Genomic DNA, 23,973 nt, shown 5'->3' with positions numbered 1-23,973 from the left:
AAATATTCTGGAACTGAGAGCGATATTCAATGCGCTCCAGGCCTGGCCCCAGCTGGCGAGGACCAGGTTCATACGGTTTCAATCAGACAACATGACGACTGTTGCGTACATCAACCATCAGGGGGGAACAAGGAGTTCCCTAGCGATGGAAGAAGTAACCAAAATTATTCTTTGGGCGGAGTCTCACTCCTGCCACCTGTCTGCTATCCACATCCCAGGAGTGGAAAATTGGGAAGCGGATTTTCTGAGTCGTCAGACATTGCATCCGGGGGAGTGGGAACTCCATCCGGAAATCTTTGCCCAAGTCACTCACCTCTGGGGCATTCCAGACATGGATCTGATGGCCTCTCGTCAGAACTTCAAAGTTCCTTGCTACGGGGCCAGATCCAGGGATCCCAAGGCGGCTCTAGTGGATGCACTAGTAGCACCTTGGACCTTCAAACTAGCTTATGTGTTCCCGCCATTTCCTCTCATCCCCAGGCTGATAGCCAGGATCAAGCAGGAGAGGGCGTCGGTGATCTTGATAGCTCCTGCGTGGCCACGCAGGACTTGGTATGCAGATCTGGTGAATATGTCATCGGCTCCACCTTGGAAGCTACCTTTGAGACGAGACCTTCTTGTTCAGGGTCCGTTCGAACATCCGAATCTGGTTTCACTCCAGCTGACTGCTTGGAGATTGAACGCTTGATTTTATCGAAGCGAGGATTCTCAGATTCTGTGATCGATACTCTTGTTCAGGCCAGAAAGCCTGTGACTAGAAAGATTTACCACAAAATTTGGAAAAAATATATCTGTTGGTGTGAATCTAAAGGATTCCCTTGGGACAAGGTTAAGATTCCTAGGATTCTATCCTTCCTTCAAGAAGGATTGGAAAAAGGATTATCTGCAAGTTCCCTGAAGGGACAGATTTCTGCCTTGTCGGTATTACTTCACAAAAAGCTGGCAGCTGTGCCAGATGTTCAAGCCTTTGTTCAGGCTCTGGTTAGAATCAAGCCTGTTTACAAACCTTTGACTCCTCCTTGGAGTCTCAATTTAGTTCTTTCAGTTCTTCAGGGGGTTCCGTTTGAACCCTTACATTCCGTTGATATTAAGTTATTATCTTGGAAAGTTTTGTTTTTAGTTGCGATTTCTTCTGCTAGAAGAGTCTCAGAATTATCTGCTCTGCAGTGTTCTCCTCCTTATCTGGTGTTCCATGCAGATAAGGTGGTTTTACGTACTAAACCTGGTTTTCTTCCAAAAGTTGTTTCTAACAAAAACATTAACCAGGAGATTATCGTACCTTCTCTGTGTCCAAAACCAGTTTCAAAGAAGGAACGTTTGTTGCACAATTTGGATGTTGTTCGCGCTCTAAAATTCTATTTAGATGCTACAAAGGATTTTAGACAAACATCTTCCTTGTTTGTTGTTTATTCAGGTAAAAGGAGAGGTCAAAAAGCAACTTCTACCTCTCTCTCTTTTTGGATTAAAAGCATCATCAGATTGGCTTACGAGACTGCCGGACGGCAGCCTCCCGAAAGAATCACAGCTCATTCCACTAGGGCTGTGGCTTCCACATGGGCCTTCAAGAACGAGGCTTCTGTTGATCAGATATGTAGGGCAGCGACTTGGTCTTCACTGCACACTTTTACCAAATTTTACAAGTTTGATACTTTTGCTTCTTCTGAGGCTATTTTTGGGAGAAAGGTTTTGCAAGCCGTGGTGCCTTCCATTTAGGTGACCTGATTTGCTCCCTCCCTTCATCCGTGTCCTAAAGCTTTGGTATTGGTTCCCACAAGTAAGGATGACGCCGTGGACCGGACACACCTATGTTGGAGAAAACAGAATTTATGTTTACCTGATAAATTTCTTTCTCCAACGGTGTGTCCGGTCCACGGCCCGCCCTGGTTTTTTTAATCAGGTCTGATTTTTATTTTCTTTAACTACAGTCACCACGGTACCATATGGTTTCTCCTATGCAAATATTCCTCCTTAACGTCGGTCGAATGACTGGGGTAGGCGGAGCCTAGGAGGGATCATGTGACCAGCTTTGCTGGGCTCTTTGCCATTTCCTGTTGGGGAAGAGAATATCCCACAAGTAAGGATGACGCCGTGGACCGGACACACCGTTGGAGAAAGAAATTTATCAGGTAAACATAAATTCTGTTTTTATTTAGACAAAAGCTAAAGGAGGAAAAAAAGTTATCCAGAGTGATGAGTGGAGGAATGGCACTGTCGAGGAAAGACTTGAATATGCACTTGTTAAGGTAAATATGTACAGTAACTTGCTAGCTAAGGGTTTCTAATCGGTGGAAGCACAACGTGTGTGTTCAGTTGGAGAGTTTGAGCTGTCTTTATAATGACTGGACTCAAGTTTATTGAAACACAAAGGTCCAAGTAATACTGAATAAGAGCACATTATCTGGTTGAATTGAGTCAGAAGACACTTCAGCTCCAGTTTTAAAAGTTAAAGTTTTACTTACTTTTAGGTATGATGAAAACAATTGTATTCAGTCAGTCTGAATATCTGTCAGGAAATTTGCTTGATACAAACTGTTTCTTCTTCTTTTAAATTTGAGCCAGCCTGTGATGTATTTTCGGTAGCAGATTGCAGTATCTTCCCTTGATAGTTTATGCTGAAATTCAGCCTCACAAGATCTACAGTTGTCACCTGTCTGGCAGTACGGTTAAAATAAGCTAAATTTAAGAATACATGAACGGTAGGAAATATCATACTTAACAGTTTTCCTCCTTATTTTTAATCAGGGTATTGACAAATATGTTGTAGAAGATACAGAGGAAGCAAGATTAAACAACAAATTGTATCCAAGGCCTCTCCATATTATCGAAGGTCCTCTCATGACTGGCATGAAAGTAGTTGGAGAGCTGTTTGGTGCCGGAAAGATGTTTTTGCCTCAGGTAAAATTGCTTTTTGTGGATGTTGTGAAATTTAACTTGTTGTCATTTTGGGTCTCAGATTATGCAGCTATAGTTTTTGTTAGTTTCCACTATAAACCTGATTTTTCATAGAATTTAAAATTTTCATAGAATTTACAACAATTTAAGAAGTAATTTCTAATCGTGACACAAGTGGAAAGTTTTAAGCAATTCAGTTAAACTGTTAGATATATTATTGGTGTGGCTTTTCAAAATACAATGCAAATAATTAGTCAGGGCTACAAATAAAAAGGTTCAACAGCTTGTAACAACACGTCTCATGGTGACAGAACATTTGGTCATGATTTCATAAGTAGATTGTGCTCCAAAATATAAATATTCAGTGTAGTAGATGAAGATATTTTCTCATAATGCAAAATTTAAAAAAAAATTCAGATTTTTTCTATCTAGAAATTGATTTACTTTTTATTTTTTGTCTGTAATTTTAGATAATTGGTTGACAAATGGTCACAAGAGGTGCCTGGCCTGACAAGGCTAGTCTGTTTCTTATAGTGATATAAAACTACTGAACAAGGTTATACTTTGCAATACAGATTTTTAGAAGGGTCATAAAACACTAAATTGCAATAGTCAAGGATATACTTTATCTTGGGAATGCAGACACGAAAATCAAGCATTTTTACAAAAAAATAAAATAATTAATAAATATACATATTTCTTTCTATTGACACGTTGAGTCCACGGATCATCAGTAAATTACTATTGGGAACATCACTCCTGCCCAGCAGGAGGAGGCAAAGAGCACCATGACCCCAGTCATTCTCTTTGCCTGCGTTGCAAGGAGGTGGCAAAGTTTAGGTGTCTAAAAGAAAATTCTTCAATCAAGATTTTATTATTTTAAAGCAGAGCAGGTTTGTTCTGATCTTTTCTGGGGTTTAGCCGTAGCCCACGTCAGTCTCTTCAGTAGAGCAGTGGTGGCTTTTAAGCAATTAGGAACTTGTGGGGTATAATCCTCACTGCGCCTCCTTAACACTTCTTGCTGCTCTATCCTGAAAGCCTGAGTAGGATTATTCAGTCTTTCCTAATTTTACACGGGTCCATGTGGGGGAGGATGCCCTCTCATACCAAGTCAGCTGCCCTGCTGGCGGGCTGATAGAAATTCAAGTAAGTGCCTAATTTTATTTCTTTCATGTAATTAGCAAGAGTCCATGAGCTAGTGACGTATGGGATATACATTCCTACCAGGAGGGGCAAAGTTTCCCAAACCTCAAAATGCCTATAAATACACCCCTCACCACACCCACAAATCAGTTTTACAAACTTTGCCTCCTATGGAGGTGGTGAAGTAAGTTTGTGCTAGATTCTACGTTGATATGCGCTCCGCAACAGGTTGGAGCCCGGTTTTCCTCTCAGCGTGCAGTGAATGTCAGAGGGATGTGAGGAGAGTATTGCCTATTTGAATGCAATGATCTCCTTCTACGGGGTCTATTTCATAGGTTCTCTGTTATCGGTCGTAGAGATTCATCTCTTACCTCCCTTTTCAGATCGACGATATACTCTTATATATATACCATTACCTCTGCTGATTTTCGTTTCAGTACTGGTTTGGCTTTCTACAACATGTAGACGAGTGTCCTGGGGTAAGTAAGTCTTATTTTCTGTGACACTCTAAGCTGTGGTTGGGCGCTTTTTTTATAAAGTTCTAAATATATGTATTCAAACATTTATTTGCCTTGACTCAGGATGTTCAACATTCCTTATTTCTCCAACATAGGTGTGTCCGGTCCACGGCGTCATCCTTACTTGTGGGATATTCTCTTCCCCAACAGGAAATGGCAAAGAGCCCAGCAAAGCTGGTCACATGATCCCTCCTAGGCTCCGCCTACCCCAGTCATTCTCTTTGCCGTTGTACAGGCAACATCTCCACGGAGATGGCTTAGAGTTTTTTAGTGTTTAACTGTAGTTTTTATTATTCAATCAAGAGTTTGTTATTTTAAAATAGTGCTGGTATGTACTATTTACTCAGAAACAGAAAAGAGATGAAGATTTCTGTTTGTATGAGGAAAATGATTTTAGCAACCGTTACTAAAATCCATGGCTGTTCCACACAGGACTGTTGAGAGGAATTAACTTCAGTTGGGGGAACAGTGAGCAGTCTCTTGCTGCTTGAGGTATGACACATTCTAACAAGACGATGTAATGCTGGAAGCTGTCATTTTCCCTATGGGATCCGGTAAGCCATGTTTATTAAGATAGTAAATAAGGGCTTCACAAGGGCTTATTAAGACTGTAGACTTTTTCTGGGCTAAATCGATTCATTATTAACACATATTTAGCCTTGAGGAATCATTTAATCTGGGTATTTTGATAAGATTATATCGGCAGGCACTGTTTTAGACACCTTATTCTTAGGGGCTTTCCCAAATCATAGGCAGAGCCTCATTTTCGCGCCGGTGTTGCGCACTTGTTTTTGAGAGGCATGACATGCAGTCGCATGTGTGAGGAGCTCTGATACATAGAAAAGACTTTCTGAAGGCGTCATTTGGTATCGTATTCCCCTTTGGGCTTGGTTGGGTCTCAGCAAAGCAGATACCAGGGACTGTAAAGGGGTTAAAGTTAAAAACGGCTCCGGTTCCGTTATTTTAAGGGTTAAAGCTTCCAAATTTGGTGTGCAATACTTTTAAGGCTTTAAGACACTGTGGTGAAATTTTGGTGAATTTTGAACAATTCCTTCATATTTTTTTCGCAATTGCAGTAATAAAGTGTGTTCAGTTTAAAATTTAAAGTGACAGTAACGGTTTTATTTTAAAACGTTTTTTGTACTTTGTTATCAAGTTTATGCCTGTTTAACATGTCTGAACTACCAGATAGACTGTGTTCTGAATGTGGGGAAGCCAGAGTTCCTTCTCATTTAAATAAATGTGATTTATGTGACATTGACAATGATGCCCAAGATGATTCCTCAAGTGAGGGGAGTAAGCATGGTACTGCATCATTCCCTCCTTCGTCTACACGAGTCTTGCCCACTCAGGAGGCCCCTAGTACATCTAGCGCGCCAATACTCCTTACTATGCAACAATTAACGGCTGTAATGGATAATTCTGTCAAAAACATTTTAGCCAAAATGCACACTTATCAGCGTAAGCGCGACTGCTCTGTTTTAGATACTGAAGAGCATGACGACGCTGATAATAATGGTTCTGAAGGGCCCCTAAACCAGTCTGATGGGGCCAGGGAGGTTTTGTCTGAGGGAGAAATTACTGATTCAGGGAACATTTCTCAACAAGCTGAACCTGATGTGATTACGTTTAAATTTAAGTTGGAACATCTCCGCATTCTGCTTAAGGAGGTATTATCCACTCTGGATGATTGTGACAAGTTGGTCATCCCAGAGAAACTATGTAAAATGGACAAGTTCCTAGAGGTCCCGGGGCTCCCAGAAGCTTTTCCTATACCCAAGCGGGTGGCGGACATTGTAAATAAAGAATGGGAAAGGCCCGGTATTCCTTTCGTCCCTCCCCCCATATTTAAAAAATTGTTTCCTATGGTCGACCCAGAAAGGACTTATGGCAGACAGTCCCCAAGGTCGAGGGAGCGGTTTCCACTTTAAACAAACGCACCACTATACCCATAGAAGATAGTTGTGCTTTCAAAGATCCTATGGATAAAAAATTAGAAGGTTTGCTTAAAAAGATGTTTGTTCAGCAGGGTTACCTTCTACAACCAATTTCATGCATTGTCCCTGTCGCTACAGCCGCGTGTTTCTGGTTCGATGAGCTGGTAAAGGCGGTCGATAGTGATTCTCCTCCTTATGAGGAGATTATGGACAGAATCAATGCTCTCAAATTGGCTAATTCTTTCACCCTAGACGCCACTTTGCAATTGGCTAGGTTAGCGGCTAAGAATTCTGGGTTTGCTATTGTGGCGCGCAGAGCGCTTTGGTTGAAATCTTGGTCAGCTGATGCGTCTTCCAAGAACAAGCTACTTAACATTCCTTTCAAGGGGAAAACGCTGTTTGGCCCTGACTTGAAAGAGATTATCTCTGATATCACTGGGGGTAAGGGCCACGCCCTTCCTCAGGATCGGCCTTTCAAGGCCAAAAATAAACCTAATTTTCGTCCCTTTCGTAGAAACGGACCAGCCCAAAGTGCTACGTCCTCTAAGCAAGAGGGTAATACTTCTCAAGCCAAGCCAGCTTGGAGACCAATGCAAGGCTGGAACAAGGGAAAGCAGGCCAAGAAACCTGCCACTGCTACCAAGACAGCATGAAATGTTGGCCCCCGATCCGGGACCGGATCTGGTGGGGGGCAGACCTCTCTCTCTTCGCTCAGGCTTGGGCAAGAGATGTTCTGGATCCTTGGGCGCTAGAAATAGTCTCCCAAGGTTATCTTCTGGAATTCAAGGGGGCTTCCCCCAAGGGGGAGGTTCCACAGGTCTCAGTTGTCTTCAGACCACATAAAAAGACAGGCATTCTTACGTTGTGTAGAAGACCTGTTAAAAATGGGAGTGATTCATCCTGTTCCATTAGGAGAACAAGGGATGGGGTTCTACTCCAATCTGTTCATAGTTCCCAAAAAAGAGGGAACGTTCAGACCAATCTTAGATCTCAAGATCTTAAACAAGTTTCTCAAGGTTCCATCGTTCAAAATGGAAACCATTCGAACAATTCTTCCTTCCATCCAGGAAGGTCAATTCATGACCACGGTGGATTTAAAGGATGCGTATCTACATATTCCTATCCACAAGGAACATCATCGGTTCCTAAGGTTCGCATTCCTGGACAAGCATTACCAGTTCGTGGCGCTTCCTTTCGGATTAGCCACTGCTCCAAGGATTTTCACAAAGGTACTAGGGTCCCTTCTAGCTGTGCTAAGACCAAGGGGCATTGCTGTAGTACCTTACTTGGACGACATTCTGATTCAAGCGTCGTCCCTTCCTCAAGCAAAGGCTCACACGGACATCGTCCTGGCCTTTCTCAGATCTCACGGATGGAAAGTGAACGTGGAAAAGAGTTCTCTATCTCCGTCAACAAGGGTTCCCTTCTTGGGAACAATAATAGACTCCTTAGAAATGAGGATTTTTCTGACAGAGGCCAGAAAAACAAAACTTCTAGACTCTTGTCGGATACTTCATTCCGTTCCTCTTCCTTCCATAGCGCAGTGCATGGAAGTGATAGGTTTGATGGTAGCGGCAATGGACATAGTTCCTTTTGCGCGCATTCATCTAAGACCATTACAACTGTGCATGCTCAGTCAGTGGAATGGGGACTATACAAACTTGTCTCCGAGGATACAAGTAAATCAGAGGACCAGAGACTCACTCCGTTGGTGGCTGTCCCTGGACAACCTGTCACAAGGGATGACCTTCCGCAGACCAGAGTGGGTCATTGTCACGACCGACGCCAGTCTGATGGGCTGGGGCGCGGTCTGGGGATCCCTGAAAGCTCAGGGTCTTTGGTCTCGGGAAGAATCTCTTCTACCGATAAATATTCTGGAACTGAGAGCGATATTCAATGCTCTCAAGGCTTGGCCTCAGCTAGCGAGGGCCAAGTTCATACGGTTTCAATCAGACAACATGACAACTGTTGCGTACATCAACCATCAGGGGGGAACAAGGAGTTCCCTGGCGATGGAAGAAGTGACCAAAATCATTCTATGGGCGGAGTCTCACTCCTGCCACCTGTCTGCTATCCACATCCCAGGAGTGGAAAATTGGGAAGCGGATTTTCTGAGTCGTCAGACATTGCATCCGGGGGAGTGGGAACTCCATCCGGAAATCTTTGCCCAAGTCACTCAACTGTGGGGCATTCCAGACATGGATCTGATGGCCTCTCGTCAGAACTTCAAAGTTCCTTGCTACGGGTCCAGATCCAGGGATCCCAAGGCGGCTCTAGTGGATGCACTAGTAGCACCTTGGACCTTCAAACTAGCTTATGTATTTCCGCCGTTTCCTCTCATCCCCAGGCTGGTAGCCAGGATCAATCAGGAAAGGGCTGTCGGTGATCTTGATAGCTCCTGCGTGGCCACGCAGGACTTGGTATGCAGATCTGGTGAATATGTCATCGGCTCCACCATGGAAGCTACCTTTGAGACGAGACCTTCTTGTTCAAGGTCCGTTCGAACATCCGAATCTGGTCTCACTCCAGCTGACTGCTTGGAGATTGAACGCTTGATCTTATCGAAGCGAGGGTTCTCAGATTCTGTTATCGATACTCTTGTTCAGGCCAGAAAGCCTGTAACTAGAAAGATTTACCACAAAATTTGGAAAAAATATATCTGTTGGTGTGAATCTAAAGGATTCCCTTGGGACAAGGTTAAGATTCCTAAGATTCTATCCTTCCTTCAAGAAGGATTGGAAAAAGGATTATCTGCAAGTTCCCTGAAGGGACAGATTTCTGCCTTGTCTGTGTTACTTCACAAAAAGCTGGCAGCTGTGCCAGATGTTCAAGCCTTTGTTCAGGCTCTGGTTAGAATCAAGCCTGTTTACAAACCTTTGACTCCTCCTTGGAGTCTCAACTTAGTTCTTTCAGTTCTTCAGGGGGTTCCGTTTGAACCCTTACATTCCGTTGATATTAAGTTATTATCTTGGAAAGTTTTGTTTTTGGTTGCAATTTCTTCTGCTAGAAGAGTTTCAGAATTATCTGCTCTGCAGTGTTCTCCTCCTTATCTGGTGTTCCATGCAGATAAGGTGGTTTTACGTACTAAACCTGGTTTTCTTCCAAAAGTTGTTTCTAACAAAAACATTAACCAGGAGATTATCGTACCTTCTCTGTGTCCGAAACCAGTTTCGAAGAAGGAACGTTTGTTGCACAATTTGGATGTTGTTCGCGCTCTAAAATTCTATTTAGATGCTACAAAGGATTTTAGACAAACATCTTCCTTGTTTGTTGTTTATTCGGTAAAAGGAGAGGTCAAAAAGCAACTTCTACCTCTCTCTCTTTTTGGATTAAAAGCATCATCAGATTGGCTTACGAGACTGCCGGACGGCAGCCTCCCGAAAGAATCACAGCTCATTCCACTAGGGCTGTGGCTTCCACATGGGCCTTCAAGAACGAGGCTTCTGTTGATCAGATATGTAGGGCAGCGACTTGGTCTTCACTGCACACTTTTACCAAATTTTACAAGTTTGATACTTTTGCTTCTTCTGAGGCTATTTTTGGGAGAAAGGTTTTGCAAGCCGTGGTGCCTTCCATCTAGGTGACCTGATTTGCTCCCTCCCATCATCCGTGTCCTAAAGCTTTGGTATTGGTTCCCACAAGTAAGGATGACGCCGTGGAACGGACACACCTATGTTGGAGAAAACAGAATTTATGTTTACCTGATAAATTACTTTCTCCAACGGTGTGTCCGGTCCACGGCCCGCCCTGGTTTTTTAATCAGGTCTGATATTTATTTTCTTTAACTACAGTCACCACGGTATCATATGGTTTCTCCTATGCAAATATTCCTCCTTAACGTCGGTCGAATGACTGGGGTAGGCGGAGCCTAGGAGGGATCATGTGACCAGCTTTGCTGGGCTCTTTGCCATTTCCTGTTGGGGAAGAGAATATCCCACAAGTAAGGATGACGCCGTGGACCGGACACACCGTTGGAGAAAGTAATTTATCAGGTAAACATAAATTCTGTTTTTCAGACAGTCATTTTCATATTTGGAATGATGCATTTGAGTCAATCATTTTTTCTTACCTTAAAAAATTTGACTTTTTCCCTGTGGGCTGTTAGGCTCGCGGGGGCTGAAAATGCTTCATTTTATTGCGTCATTCTTGGCGCAGACTTTTTTGACGCAAAAAATCTTTTCTGTTTCCAGCGTCATACGTGTCGCCGGAAGTTGCGTCATTTTTGACGTTCTTTTGCGCCAAAAATGTCGGCGTTCCGGATGTGGCGTCATTTTTGGCGCCAAAAGCATTTAGGTGACAAATAATGTGGGCGTCTTATTTGGCGCTAAAAAAATATGGGCGTCGCTTTTGTCTCCACATTATTTAAGTCTCATTTCTCCAACATAGGTGTGTCCGGTCCACGGCGTCATCCTTACTTGTGGGATATTCTCTTCCCCAACAGGAAATGGCAAAGAGCCCAGCAAAGCTGGTCACATGATCCCTCTTAGGCTCCGCCTTCCCCAGTCATTCTCTTTGCCGTTGCACAGGCAACATCTCCACGGAGATGGCTAAGAGTTTTTTGGTGTTTAAATGTAGTTTTTATTCTAAGTTCCTAGAGGTCCCGGTGCCCCCCGAAGCTTTTCCTATACCCAAGCGGGTGGCGGACATTGTAAATAAAGAATGGGAAAGGCCCGGCATACCTTTTGTCCCTCCCCCTATATTTAAGAAATTATTTCCTATGGTCGACCCCAGGAAGGACTTATGGCAGACAGTCCCCAAGGTCGAGGGGGCGGTTTCTACTCTAAACAAACGCACCACTATCCCTATAGAAGATAGTTGTGCTTTCAAAGATCCTATGGATAAAAAATTAGAGGGTTTGCTTAAAAAGATGTTTGTTCAGCAAGGTTACCTTCTACAACCAATTTCATGCATTGTTCCTGTCACTACAGCAGCGTGTTTCTGGTTCGAAGAACTAGAAAAGTCGCTCAATAAAGCATCTTCTTATGAGGAGGTTATGGACAGAGTTCAAGCACTTAAATTGGCTAACTCTTTTACCTTAGACGCCACTTTGCAATTAGCTAGATTAGCGGCGAAAAATTCAGGTTTTGCTATTGTGGCGCGCAGAGCGCTTTGGCTAAAGTCTTGGTCAGCGGATGTGTCCTCCAAGAACAAATTGCTTAACATCCCTTTCAAGGGGAAAACGCTGTTTGGCCCTGACTTGAAAGAGATTATTTCAGACATCACTGGGGGAAAGGGCCACGCCCTTCCTCAGGATAGGTCTTTTAAGGCTAAAAATAAAACAAATTTTCGTCCCTTTCGCAGAAACGGACCAGCCTCAAATTCTACATCCTCTAAGCAAGAGGGTAATTCTTCTCAAACCAAGCCAGCCTGGAGACCGATGCAAGGCTGGAACAAAGGTAAGCAGGCCAAGAAGCCTGCTACCGCTACTAAGACAGCATGAGATGCTGGCCCCCGATCCGGGACCGGATCTGGTGGGGGGCAGACTCTCTCTCTCTTCGCTCAGGCTTGGGCAAGAGATGTTCAGGATCCTTGGGCACTAGAAATAGTTTCTCAAGGTTATCTCCTGGAATTCAAGGAACTACCCCCAAGGGGAAGGTTCCACAGGTCTCAATTGTCTTCAGACCAAATAAAAAGACAGGCATTCTTACATTGTGTAGAAGACCTGTTAAAAATGGGAGTGATTCATCCTGTTCCATTAGGAGAACAAGGGATGGGGTTTTACTCCAATCTGTTCATAGTTCCCAAAAAAGAGGGAACATTCAGGCCAATTTTGGATCTCAAGATCCTAAACAAATTTCTCAGGGTTCCATCGTTCAAAATGGAAACCATTCGGACAATTCTTCCTACCATCCAGGAAGGTCAATTCATGACCACGGTGGATTTAAAGGATGCGTATCTACATATTCCTATCCACAAGGAACATCATCGGTTCCTAAGGTTCGCCTTTCTGGACAAGCATTACCAGTTTGTGGCACTTCCATTCGGATTAGCCACTGCTCCAAGAATTTTCACAAAGGTACTAGGGTCCCTTCTAGCGGTGCTAAGGCCAAGGGGCATTGCAGTAGTACCTTACTTGGACGACATACTGATTCAAGCGTCGTCTCTGCCACAAGCAAAGGCTCATACGGACATTGTCCTAGCCTTTCTCAGATCTCACGGGTGGAAAGTGAACGTAGAAAAAAAGTTCTCTATTCCCGTCAACAAGAGTTCCCTTCTTGGGAACAATAATAGACTCCTTAGAAATGAAGATTTTTCTGACAGAGGCCAGAAAATCAAAACTTCTAAGCTCTTGTCAAGTACTTCATTCTGTTCTTCTTCCTTCCATAGCGCAGTGCATGGAAGTAATAGGTTTGATGGTTGCGGCAATGGACATAGTTCCTTTTGCGCGAATTCATCTAAGACCATTACAACTGTGCATGCTCAGACAGTGGAATGGGGATTATACAGACTTGTCCCCGACGATCCAAGTAGATCAGAGGACCAGAGATTCACTCCGTTGGTGGCTGACCCTGGAACACCTGTCTCAAGGGATGAGCTTCCGCAGACCAGAGTGGGTCATTGTCACGACCGACGCCAGTCTGGTGGGCTGGGGCGCGGTCTGGAAACCTCTGAAAGCTCAGGGTCTATGGTCTCGGGAAGAATCTCTTCTCCCGATAAACATTCTGGAACTGAGAGCGATATTCAATGCTCTCAAGGCTTGGCCTCAACTAGCAAAGGCCAAATTCATAAGGTTTCAATCAGACAACATGACTGTTGCATATATCAACCATCAGGGGGGAACAAGGAGTTCCCTGGCGATGGAAGAAGTGACCAAAGTAATTCAATGGGCGGAGATTCACTCCTGCCACTTGTCTGCAATCCACATCCCAGGAGTGGAAAATTGGGAAGCGGATTTTCTGAGTCGTCAGACATTTCATCCGGGGGAGTGGGAACTCCATCCGGAAATCTTTGCCCACATAACTCAATTATGGGGCATTCCAGACATGGATCTGATGGCGTCTCGTCAGAACTTCAAGGTTCCTTGCTACGGGTCCAGATCCAGGGATCCCAAGGCGACTCTAGTAGATGCACTAGTAGCGCCCTGGTCCTTCAACCTAGCTTATGTATTCCCACCGTTTCCTCTCATTCCCAGGCTGGTAGCCAGGATCAATCAGGAGAGGGCTTCGGTGATCTTGATAGCTCCTGCGTGGCCACGCAGAAACTTGGTATGCAGACCTGGTGAATATGTCATCGGCTCCACCATGGAAGCTACCTTTGAGACGGGACCTTCTTGTTCAAGGTCCGTTCGAACATCCGAATCTGGCCTCACTCCAACTGACTGCTTGGAGATTGAACGCTTGATTTTATCAAAGCGTGGGTTCTCAGATTCTGTCATTGATACTCTTATTCAGGCTAGAAAGCCTGTAACTAGAAAAATTTACCATAAAGTATGGAAGAAAATATATCTGTTGGTGCGAATCGAAAGGATTCCCATGGAACAGGATAAAAATTCCTACGATTCTATCCTTTCTACAAGAGGGTTTGGAGAAAGGATTATCTGCAAGTTCTTTGAAGGGACAGATTTCTGCTTTATCTGTTTTACTTCACAAAAAGCTGGCGGCTGTGCCAGATGTTCAGGCTTTTGTTCAGGCTCTGGTTAGAATCAAGCCTGTTTACAAACCTTTGACTCCTCCTTGGAGTCTCAATTTAGTTCTTTCAGTTCTTCAAGGGGTTCCGTTTGAACCCTTACATTCCGTAGATATTAAGTTATTATCTTGGAAAGTTTTGTTTTTGGTTGCAATTTCTTCTGCTAGAGAGTTTCAGAGTTATCTGCTCTGCAGTGTTCTCCTCCTTATCTGGTGTTCCATGCAGATAAGGTGGTTTTGCGTACTAAACCTGGTTTTCTTCCGAAAGTTGTTTCTAACAAAAATATTAACCAGGAGATAGTTGTGCCTTCTTTGTGTCCGAATCCAGTTTCAAAGAAGGAACGTTTGTTGCACAATTTGGATGTAGTTCGTGCTCTAAAATTCTATTTAGAGGCTACAAAGGATTTCAGACAAACATCTTCCTTGTTTGTTGTTTATTCTGGTAAAAGGAGAGGTCAAAAAGCAACTTCTACCTCTCTCTCTTTTTGGCTTAAAAGCATCATCCGATTGGCTTATGAGACTGCCGGACGGCAGCCTCCTGAAAGAATCACAGCTCACTTCCACTAGGGCTGTGGCTTCCACATGGGCCTTCAAGAACGAGGCTTCTGTTGATCAGATATGTAAGGCAGCGACTTGGTCTTCACTGCACACTTTTACCAAATTTTACAAATTTGATACTTTTGCTTCTTCTGAGGCTATTTTTGGGAGAAAGGTTTTGCAAGCCGTGGTGCCTTCCATCTAGGTGACCTGATTTGCTCCCTCCCATCATCCGTGTCCTAAAGCTTTGGTATTGGTTCCCACAAGTAAGGATGACGCCGTGGACCGGACACACCTATGTTGGAGAAAACAGAATTTATGCTTACCTGATAAATTACTTTCTCCAACGGTGTGTCCGGTCCACGGCCCGCCCTGGTTTTTTAATCAGGTCTGATGAATTATTTTCTCTAACTACAGTCACCACGGTATCATATGATTTCTCCTATGCATATTCCTCCTTTACGTCGGTCGAATGACTGGGGAAGGCGGAGCCTAGGAGGGATCATGTGACCAGCTTTGCTGGGCTCTTTGCCATTTCCTGTTGGGGAAGAGAATATCCCACAAGTAAGGATGACGCCGTGGACCGGACACACCGTTGGAGAAAGTAATTTATCAGGTAAGCATAAATTCTGTTTTTTCATTGCTTCTGGTTGCTAGAAGCTTGTTCTTTGGCATTTTTTCCGATTCCTGAAACTGTCATTTAAGGAATTTGATCAATTTTGCTTTATATGTTGTTTTTTCTCTTACATATTGCAAGATGTCTCATGTTGCATCTGAGCCAGAAGATACTTCAGGAAAATCGCTGCCTGGTGCTGGAACTACCAAAGCTAAGTGTATCTGCTGTAAACTTTTGGTAGCTGTTCTTCCAGCTGTTTGTATTAAATGTCATGACAAACTTGTTAATGCAGAAAATATTTCCTTTAGTAAAATACCATTACCTGTTGCAGTTCCATCAACATCTAATGTTCAGAGTGTTCCTGATAACATAAGAGATTTTGTTTCTGAATCTATTAAGAAGGCTATGTCTGTTATTCCTCCTTCTAGTAAACATAAAAAGTCTTTTAAAACTTCTCTTTATCCAGATGAATTTTTAAATGAACATCATCATTCTGATTCTAATGATTCTTCTGGTTCAGAGGATTCTGTTTCAGAGGTTGATGCTGATAAATCTTCATATTTATTTAAAATGGAATTTATTCGTTCTTTACTTAAAGAAGTCCTAATTGCATTAGAAATTGAGGATTCTGGTCCTCTTGATACTAAATCTAAACGTTTAGATAAGGTCTTTAAATCTCCTGTAGTTATTCCAGAAGTTTTTCCTGTTCCTGGTGCTATTTCTGAAGTAATTTCCAGGGAATGGCATAAATTGGGTAATTCATTTACTCCTTCTAAAAGTTTTAAGCAATTATATCCTGTGCCGTCTGACAGATTAGAATTTTGGGACAAAATCCCTAAAGTTGATGGGGCTATCTCTACCCTTGCTAAACCTACTACTATTCCTACGGCAGATGGTACTTCCTTTAAGGATCCTTTAGATAGGAAAATTGAATCCTTTCTAAGAAAAGCTTATTTGTGTTCAGGTAATCTTCTTAGACCTGCTATATCTTTGGCGGATGTTGCTGCAGCTTCAACTTTTTGGTTGGAAACTTTAGCGCAACAAGTAACAGATCATGATTCTCATAACATTATTATTCTTCTTCAACATGCTAATAATTTTATCTGTGATGCCATTTTTGATATTATCAGAGTTGATGTCAGGTTTATGTCTCTAGCTATTTTAGCTAGAAGAGCTTTATGGCTTAAAACTTGGAATGCTGATATGTCTTCTAAATCGACTCTACTTTCCCTTTCTTTCCAGGGTAATAAATTATTTGATTCTCAGTTGGATTCTATTATCTCAACTGTTACTGGTGGGAAAGGAACTTTTTTACCACAGGATAAAAAATGTAAGGGTAAAAACAGGGCTAATAATCGTTTTCGTTCCTTTCGTTTCAACAAAGAACAAAAGCCTGATCCTTCATCCTCAGGAGCAGTTTCAGTTTGGAAACCATCTCCAGTCTGGAATAAATCCAAGCCTTCTAGAAAAGCAAAGCCAGCTTCTAAGTCCACATGAAGGTGCGGCCCTCATTCCAGCTCAGCTGGTAGGGGGCAGATTACGTTTTTTCAAAGAAATTTGGATCAATTCTGTTCACAATCTTTGGATTCAGAACATTATTTCAGAAGGGTACAGAATTGGTTTCAAGATAAGACCTCCTGCAAAGAGATTCTTTCTTTCCCGTGTCCCAGTAAACCCAGCGAAAGCTCAAGCATTTCTGAAATGTGTTTCAGATCTAGAGTTGGCTGGAGTAATTATGCCAGTTCCAGTTCTGGAACAGGGGCTGGGGTTTTATTCGAATCTCTTCATTGTACCAAAGAAGGAGAATTCCTTCAGACCAGTTCTGGATCTAAAAATATTGAACGTTATGTAAGGATACCAACATTCAAAATGGTAACTGTAAAGGACTATCCTGCCTTTTGTTCAACAAGGGCATTATATGTCTACAATAGATTTACAGGATGCATATCTGCATATTCCGATTCATCCAGCGCACTATCAGTTTCTGAGATTCTCTTTCCTAGACAAGCATTACCAGTTTGTGGCTCTGCTGTTTGGCCTAGCAACAGCTCCAAGAATTTTTACAAAAGTTCTCGGTGCCCTTCTATCTGTAATCAGAGAACAGGGTATTGTGGTATTTCCTTATTTGGACGATATCTTGGTACTTGCTCAGTCTTCACATTTAGCAGAATCTCATACGAATCGACTTTTGTTGTTTCTTCAAAATCATGGTTGGAGGATCAATTCACTAAAAAGTTCATTGATTCCTCAGACAAGGGTAACCTTTTTGGGTTTCCAGATAGATTCAGTGTCATGACTCTATCTTTGACAGACAAGAGACGTCTAAAATTGATTTCAGCTTGTCGAAACCTTCAGTCTCAATCATTCCCTTCGGTAGCCTTATGCATGGAAATTCTAGGTCTTATGACTGCTGCATCGGACGCGATCCCCTTTGCTCGTTTTCACATGCGACCTCTTCAGCTCTGTATGCTGAACCAATGGTGCAGGGATTACACAAAGATATCTCAATTAATATCTTTAAAACCGATTGTACGACACTCTCTGACGTGGTGGACAAGATCACCATCGTTTAGTTCAGGGGGCTTCTTTTGTTCTTCCGACCTGGACTGTAATTTCAACAGATGCAAGTCTGTTGGGGGAGCTGTGTGGGGGTCTCTGACAGCACAAGGGGTTTGGGAATCTCAGGAGGTGAGATTACCGATCAATATTTTGGAACTCCGTGCAATTTTCAGAGCTCTTCAGTCTTGGCCTCTTCTGAAGAGAGAATCGTTCATTTGTTTTCAGACAGACAATGTCACAACTGTGGCATACATCAATCATCAAGGAGGGACTCACAGTCCTCTGGCTATGAAAGAAGTATCTCGAATTCTGGTTTGGGCGGAATCCAGCTCCTGTCTAATCTCTGCGGTTCATATTCCAGGAATAGACAATTGGGAAGCGGATTATCTCAGTCGCCAAACGTTGCATCCGGGCGAATGGTCTCTTCACCCAGAGGTATTTCTTCAGATTGTTCAAATGTGGGAACTTCCAGAAATAGATCTGATGGCTTCTCATCTAAACAAGAAACTTCCCAGGTATCTGTCCAGATCCCGGGATCCTCAGGCGGAGGCAGTGGATGCATTATCACTTCCTTGGAAGTATCATCCTGCCTATATCTTTCCGCCTCTAGTTCTTCTTCCAAGAGTAATCTCCAAGATTCTGAAGGAATGCTCGTTTGTTCTGCTGGTAGCTCCAGCATGGCCTCACAGGTTTTGGTATGCGGATCTTGTCCGGATGGCCTCTTGCCAACCGTGGACTCTTCCGTTAAGACCAGACCTTCTGTCGCAAGGTCCTTTTTTCCATCAAGATCTGAAATCCTTAAATTTAAAGGTATGGAGATTGAACGCTTGATTCTTGGTCAAAGAGGTTTCTCTGACTCTGTGATTAATACTATGTTACAGGCTCGTAAATCTGTATCTAGAGAGATATATTATAGAGTCTGGAAGACTTATATTTCTTGGTGTCTTTCTCATCATTTTTCCTGGCATTCTTTTAGAATTCCGAGAATTTTACAGTTTCTTCAGGATGGTTTAGATAAAGGTTTGTCCGCAAGTTCCTTGAAAGGTCAAATCTCTGCTCTTTCTGTTCTTTTTCACAGAAAGATTGCTAATCTTCCTGATATTCATTGTTTTGTACAAGCCTTGGTTCGTATAAAACCTGTCATTAAGTCAATTTCTCCTCCTTGGAGTTTGAATTTGGTTCTGGGGGCTCTTCAAGCTCCTCCGTTTGAACCTATGCATTCATTAGGACATTAAATTACTTTCTTGGAAAGTTTTGTTCCTTTTGGCCATCTCTTCTGCCAGAAGAGTCTCTGAATTATCTGCTCTTTCTTGTGAGTCTCCTTTTCTGATTTTTCATCAGGATAAGGCAGTGTTGCGATCTTCTTTTGAATTTTTACCTAAGGTTGTGAATTCCAACAACATTAGTAGAGAAATTGTAGTTCCTTCATTATGCCCTAATCCTAAGAATTTTAAAGAGAAATCATTGCATTCTTTGGATGTTGTTAGAGCTTTGAAATATTATCTTGAAGCTACTAAGAATTTCCGAAAGACTTCTATTCTATTTGTCATCTTTTCCGGTTCTAGAAAAGGCCAGAAAGCTTCTGCCATTTCTTTGGCATCTTGGTTGAAATCTTTAATTCATCATGCCTATGTTGAGTCGGGTAAAACTCCGCCTCAGAGGATTACAGCTCATTCGACTAGGTCAGTTTCTACTTCCTGGGCGTTTAAGAATGAAGCTTCGGTTGATCAGATTTGCAAAGCAGCAACTTGGTCTTCTTTGCATACTTTTACTAAATTCTACCATTTTGATGTGTTTTCTTCTTCTGAAGCAGTTTTTGGTAGAAAAGTACTTCAGGCAGCTGTTTCAGTTTGAATCTTTTGCTTATGTTTTCATTTAAACTTTATTTTGGGTGTGGATTATTTTCAGCAGGAATTGGCTGTCTTTATTTTTATCCCTCCCTCTCTAGTGACTCTTGCGTGGAAGTTCCACATCTTGGGTATTTATTATCCCATACGTCACTAGCTCATGGACTCTTGCTAATTACATGAAAGAAAACCTAATTTATGTAAGAACTTACCTGATAAATTCATTTCTTTCATATTAGCAAGAGTCCATGAGGCCCACCCTTTTTTTGTGGTGGTTATGATTTTTTTTTATAAAGCACAATTATTCCAATTCCTTATTTTTTTTATGCTTTCGCACTTTTTTCTTATCACCCCACTTCTTGGCTATTCGTTAAACTGATTTGTGGGTGTGGTGAGGGGTGTATTTATAGGCATTTTGAGGTTTGGGAAACTTTGCCCCTCCTGGTAGGAATGTATATCCCATACGTCACTAGCTCATGGACTCTTGCTAATATGAAAGAAATGAATTTATCAGGTAAGTTCTTACATAAATTATGTTTTTCTTGGGTAAGAGAATATGGCGCAAGTATCTGTTCTGGTTTGAATCAAAAGGGTTCTCTTGGAGTAGAGTCAGGATTCCTAGGATTTTGTCTTTTCTCCAGGAGTGTCTGGAGAAGGGATTATCTGCAAGTACCCTTGAAGGGTCAAATTTCTGCATTATCTATATTGTTGCACAAACGGTTGGCGGATGTGCCAGATGTCCAATCCTTCTGTCAGGCCTTGGCTAGAATCAGGCCTGTGTTCAAGCATGTTACTCCTCCCTGGAGTCTTAAAGGATTACTTTCTGTTATAATTTTTAAGACAAACAACTAACATATTAAAGTTAATAAACATTAATTAAAACCTACTGACCTAATATTTTCTCCAAAATGAAGTTTCATAACGTTATAAAAGTTATATCTTTTATTCCCGATGATGTCACGTTATCCTGCCCACTATTTTCAGCACTGTGTGTTCAAAATACTTAAACCAATGAAATTGTGTTTAAAGCGCCATTTTGAAACCTAGGTATTGTAAACGGATTGGTACAGAGCAAAGGATACCCACGGAGTGGGTTTGGAAAACAATTAAATTTGCAGACAAGATTTCTGATATACGGTAGAGATATGTTAATGAAATGCTATTGATAAAAAGCGTATTTGGGGTAGTTAGTTAGTAACAGGCATAGAAAATATTTACTTACAGTGGCCCTTTAACCTTGTTCTTAGAGTTCTTCAGCAGGCTCCATTTGAGCCTATGCGTTCCTTAGATATTAAGAAGGTGTCTTGTAAAGTTTTGTTTCTTGTTGCAATTTCTTCTGCTCGAAGAGTCTCTGAACTCTTGGCATTGCAGTGTGAATCCCCTTACCTTATATTTCATTCCGATAAGGTGGCTCTACGTACGGAGTTAGGTTTCCTTCCCAAAGTAGTTTCGGATAGGAATATTAACCAAGAAATCGTTGTTTCTTCTCTGTGTCCTAACCCATCTTCTCATAAGGAGCGTTTGTTGCACAACCTAGATGTGGTATGTGCGTTGAAGTACTATTTGCAGGCGATTAAGGAATTTCGCCAGTCCGCTTCCTTGTTTGTCTTTTTCTCTGAGAAACGCAAGGGTCAGAAATCTACAGCTACGTCTTTCTCTGTGGCTGCGGAGTATAATTCATTTGGCCTATGAAACTGCTGGACAGCAGCCCCCTGAGAAAATCATGGGTCATTCCACGAGGGCTGTTTCTTTTTCCTGGGCCTTCAAAAATGAGGCTTCTGTGAAACAGATTTGCAAGGCTGCAACTTGGTCCTCTCTACACACTTTTTCAAAATTCTATAAATTTGATACTTTTGCCTCGGCTGAGGCTTCTTTTGGGAGAAAGGTTCTTCAAGCAGTGTTGCCTTTTGTTTAAGTTCCCTGTCTTGTCCCTCCCTTATCTGTGTCCTCTAGCTTGGGTATTGATTCCCAATAGTAATTACTGATGATCCGTGGACTCACTGTGTCATTAGAAAGAAAACGAAATGTATGCTTACCTGATGAATTTTATTTATTTCTTGACACGGTGAGTCCACGGCCCACCCAGTTTGTTCAGACAGTCTTTTTGTTTTATAAACCTCGGTCACCTCTGCACCTTGTGTTACTTCCTTTCTCTCCTTTTCCTTTGGTCGAATGACTGGGGTTTGAGGGAAGGAAGGTGATACTTAACAGCTTTGCTGTAGTGCTCTCTGCCTCCTCCTGCTGGTCAGAAGTGATATTCCCAATAGTAATTACTGATGATCCGTGGACTCACCGTGTCAAGAAATAAATAAATTTATAAGGTAAGCATACATTTCGTTATTGTTGTGGCTACTAGAGCTGCAACAACTAATCAATATAATCAATAATTATCAATTATGAAAATAGTTGTCAGCAAATCTCATTATCGATTAGTTGGTCTGTGCACTACAGCAGGTATTGAGTTTTATGGTTATGTCCTTGGACTAAAGGACATCTACAGACATTTACTTTTCACTTTTTCAGGACAGTATAAGTTTCTTTTTAAGTTTACAACTACTCCTAGCTTATGTGCAACCCAGAAATAACAGGAATCATCATTTGGATTGTTGATATTAAATCGGGTGATTTGGGACTATGCTTTGCATGATATAGTGCTGAGTTTTTATTTACACCTATCCCTAGATTTATGGGAGTTATTTGAATTGATGTGCACTATTATCTATTTGCACAATTAGCTGATTATATGTACTGTATAGATAAATGTGTAAGGCTTTGTCTTGTTATTGATATATAGTCCTTAGCGCTTTTTGTCATTTGTTTTTTTAAATATTTTTAATAAATTGCAATATGTACAAGATTCAACCTCTAGAAGTATATATCTGTTATTTCTTTTTTAAGACCCGATGAGTCCACGGATCATCTTAATTACTAATGGGATATTCACCTCCTGGTCAGCAGGAGGAGGCAAAGAGCACCACAGCAATGCTGTTAAATAGCTCCTCCCTTCCACTCCAGTCATTCTTTTTGCCTACGTTAGTGATAGGAAGAGGTAAAGTGAGGTGTTAGATTAGATTCTTCAATCAAGTGTTTATTATTTTTAAAGCAGTGCCAGAGAGTGCTGCTTTGTTCTAGGGTGTAGCCGTAGTCCATATCAGTCTCTTCAGTAGAGCTTTTGGTGGCTATAGAGCAATGGGAACTGGTGGGACATAATTCTCACTGCGCCTCCCATATTCTGCTGCCCTTACCGAGAAAACCTGAGGGATTTTATTCAGGATTTTCGTTTATTTACAGGGCCATGGGAGGGAGAGGACCTCCTAAACCTGGGAACTGCCTTGCTGCCAGGCAGAAGATGAGGTTAGTGCTGACTTTATTTCTGGGGAGAGAAGGATCTCAGAAAAAGTTTGGGCACTTTTTTATTTAGATCTCATTGAATTTGGGCTCAGTTTCTCCATCTATCAGTAGACGTTTATGGCAGCTAGAACGCAGGCACTGGGTGACATGGGTCTCCTCTCCTAGCGGTCTAATTAATAATAGAAACCCAACCGTGAGATTAAATTGAGTGTGTCAGAATATGTGATCTAAAGGATATAGACGGTCTGAACAGCTGTTGAAGCTGAAGCTGTTCAGTCTGTTCTCTTGCTCCCGGTAAGGCTATTCTTAGAGATAGCAGACTGAGCAGCTTTTATTTACAGTTTTCAAATTTTATATTGTTACTCCCGGTGCCTTTACGTTAACAATGGCGACCGGGAGATAGCTGGTGAAACGCCCACGAGGGGCGGAGCTTATAAAGGGCGCCAAGGGTTTACACTCCTTTCACTTCTAAAAGAATCGCGAGGAGCGGAGGATTTTAACTTTAGAGTGTGCGCCTTGCAGTGGGCACTTCCTTCATATCACTTCCGGTTATCGGAAGAAACGGTGCAAATGCTTGTCGCAGTTCTTGCGCTTATGATAGCGCTATGGCAGGGGCAGGATTGGGTAGAAAGGCTGTCTGATGCCTCAGCTGGGAACGAGGGTCTCGCCTTCAGGCTGCGGTGTAGAGAGAGTTAGACCATAACTAAATTCCTCTCATATTTATTCAATAATTTCTGCATAAAAATAAAGTGACTTCAAAATTTAGAGAGACAGTAGCACTTGCTATATGTTGCCTTTTTTTTATTAACAGGTTAAGCCTATCAATTATTCTGCCATATGTGAGTCAGATTTATTATGTAAGTGTAAATTACATTTGATAACACACATGCAGTGCCCTGCGGTTCCCCGCAAATTCCATCTGGAGTTGCTGCGCAAGATATCGTTTTT

At 42.2% G+C, this 23,973-nt stretch overlaps 1 protein-coding gene across 2 annotated transcripts in view; it reads left to right on the top strand.

The window, feature by feature from the left end:
• MTR (5-methyltetrahydrofolate-homocysteine methyltransferase) overlaps nucleotides 1–23,973 on the top strand; it is a 600,857-nt gene that overhangs the window by 314,779 nt on the left and 262,105 nt on the right. The window contains exons 19-20 of one of the 2 annotated variants that reach the window (XM_053711884.1): nucleotides 2,154–2,243; nucleotides 2,743–2,895. In XM_053711884.1, the coding sequence (XP_053567859.1) occupies nucleotides 2,154–2,243; nucleotides 2,743–2,895 (243 nt within the window). The remainder of the gene's footprint in view (nucleotides 1–2,153; nucleotides 2,244–2,742; nucleotides 2,896–23,973) is intronic. The other variant, XM_053711885.1, reaches the window with a different exon arrangement.

This window comes from Bombina bombina, chromosome 4, assembly GCF_027579735.1.
Source record: "Bombina bombina isolate aBomBom1 chromosome 4, aBomBom1.pri, whole genome shotgun sequence".
Lineage (NCBI taxonomy): Eukaryota > Metazoa > Chordata > Amphibia > Anura > Bombinatoridae > Bombina > Bombina bombina.
This window is presented reverse-complemented; position numbering and strand designations above follow the sequence as displayed.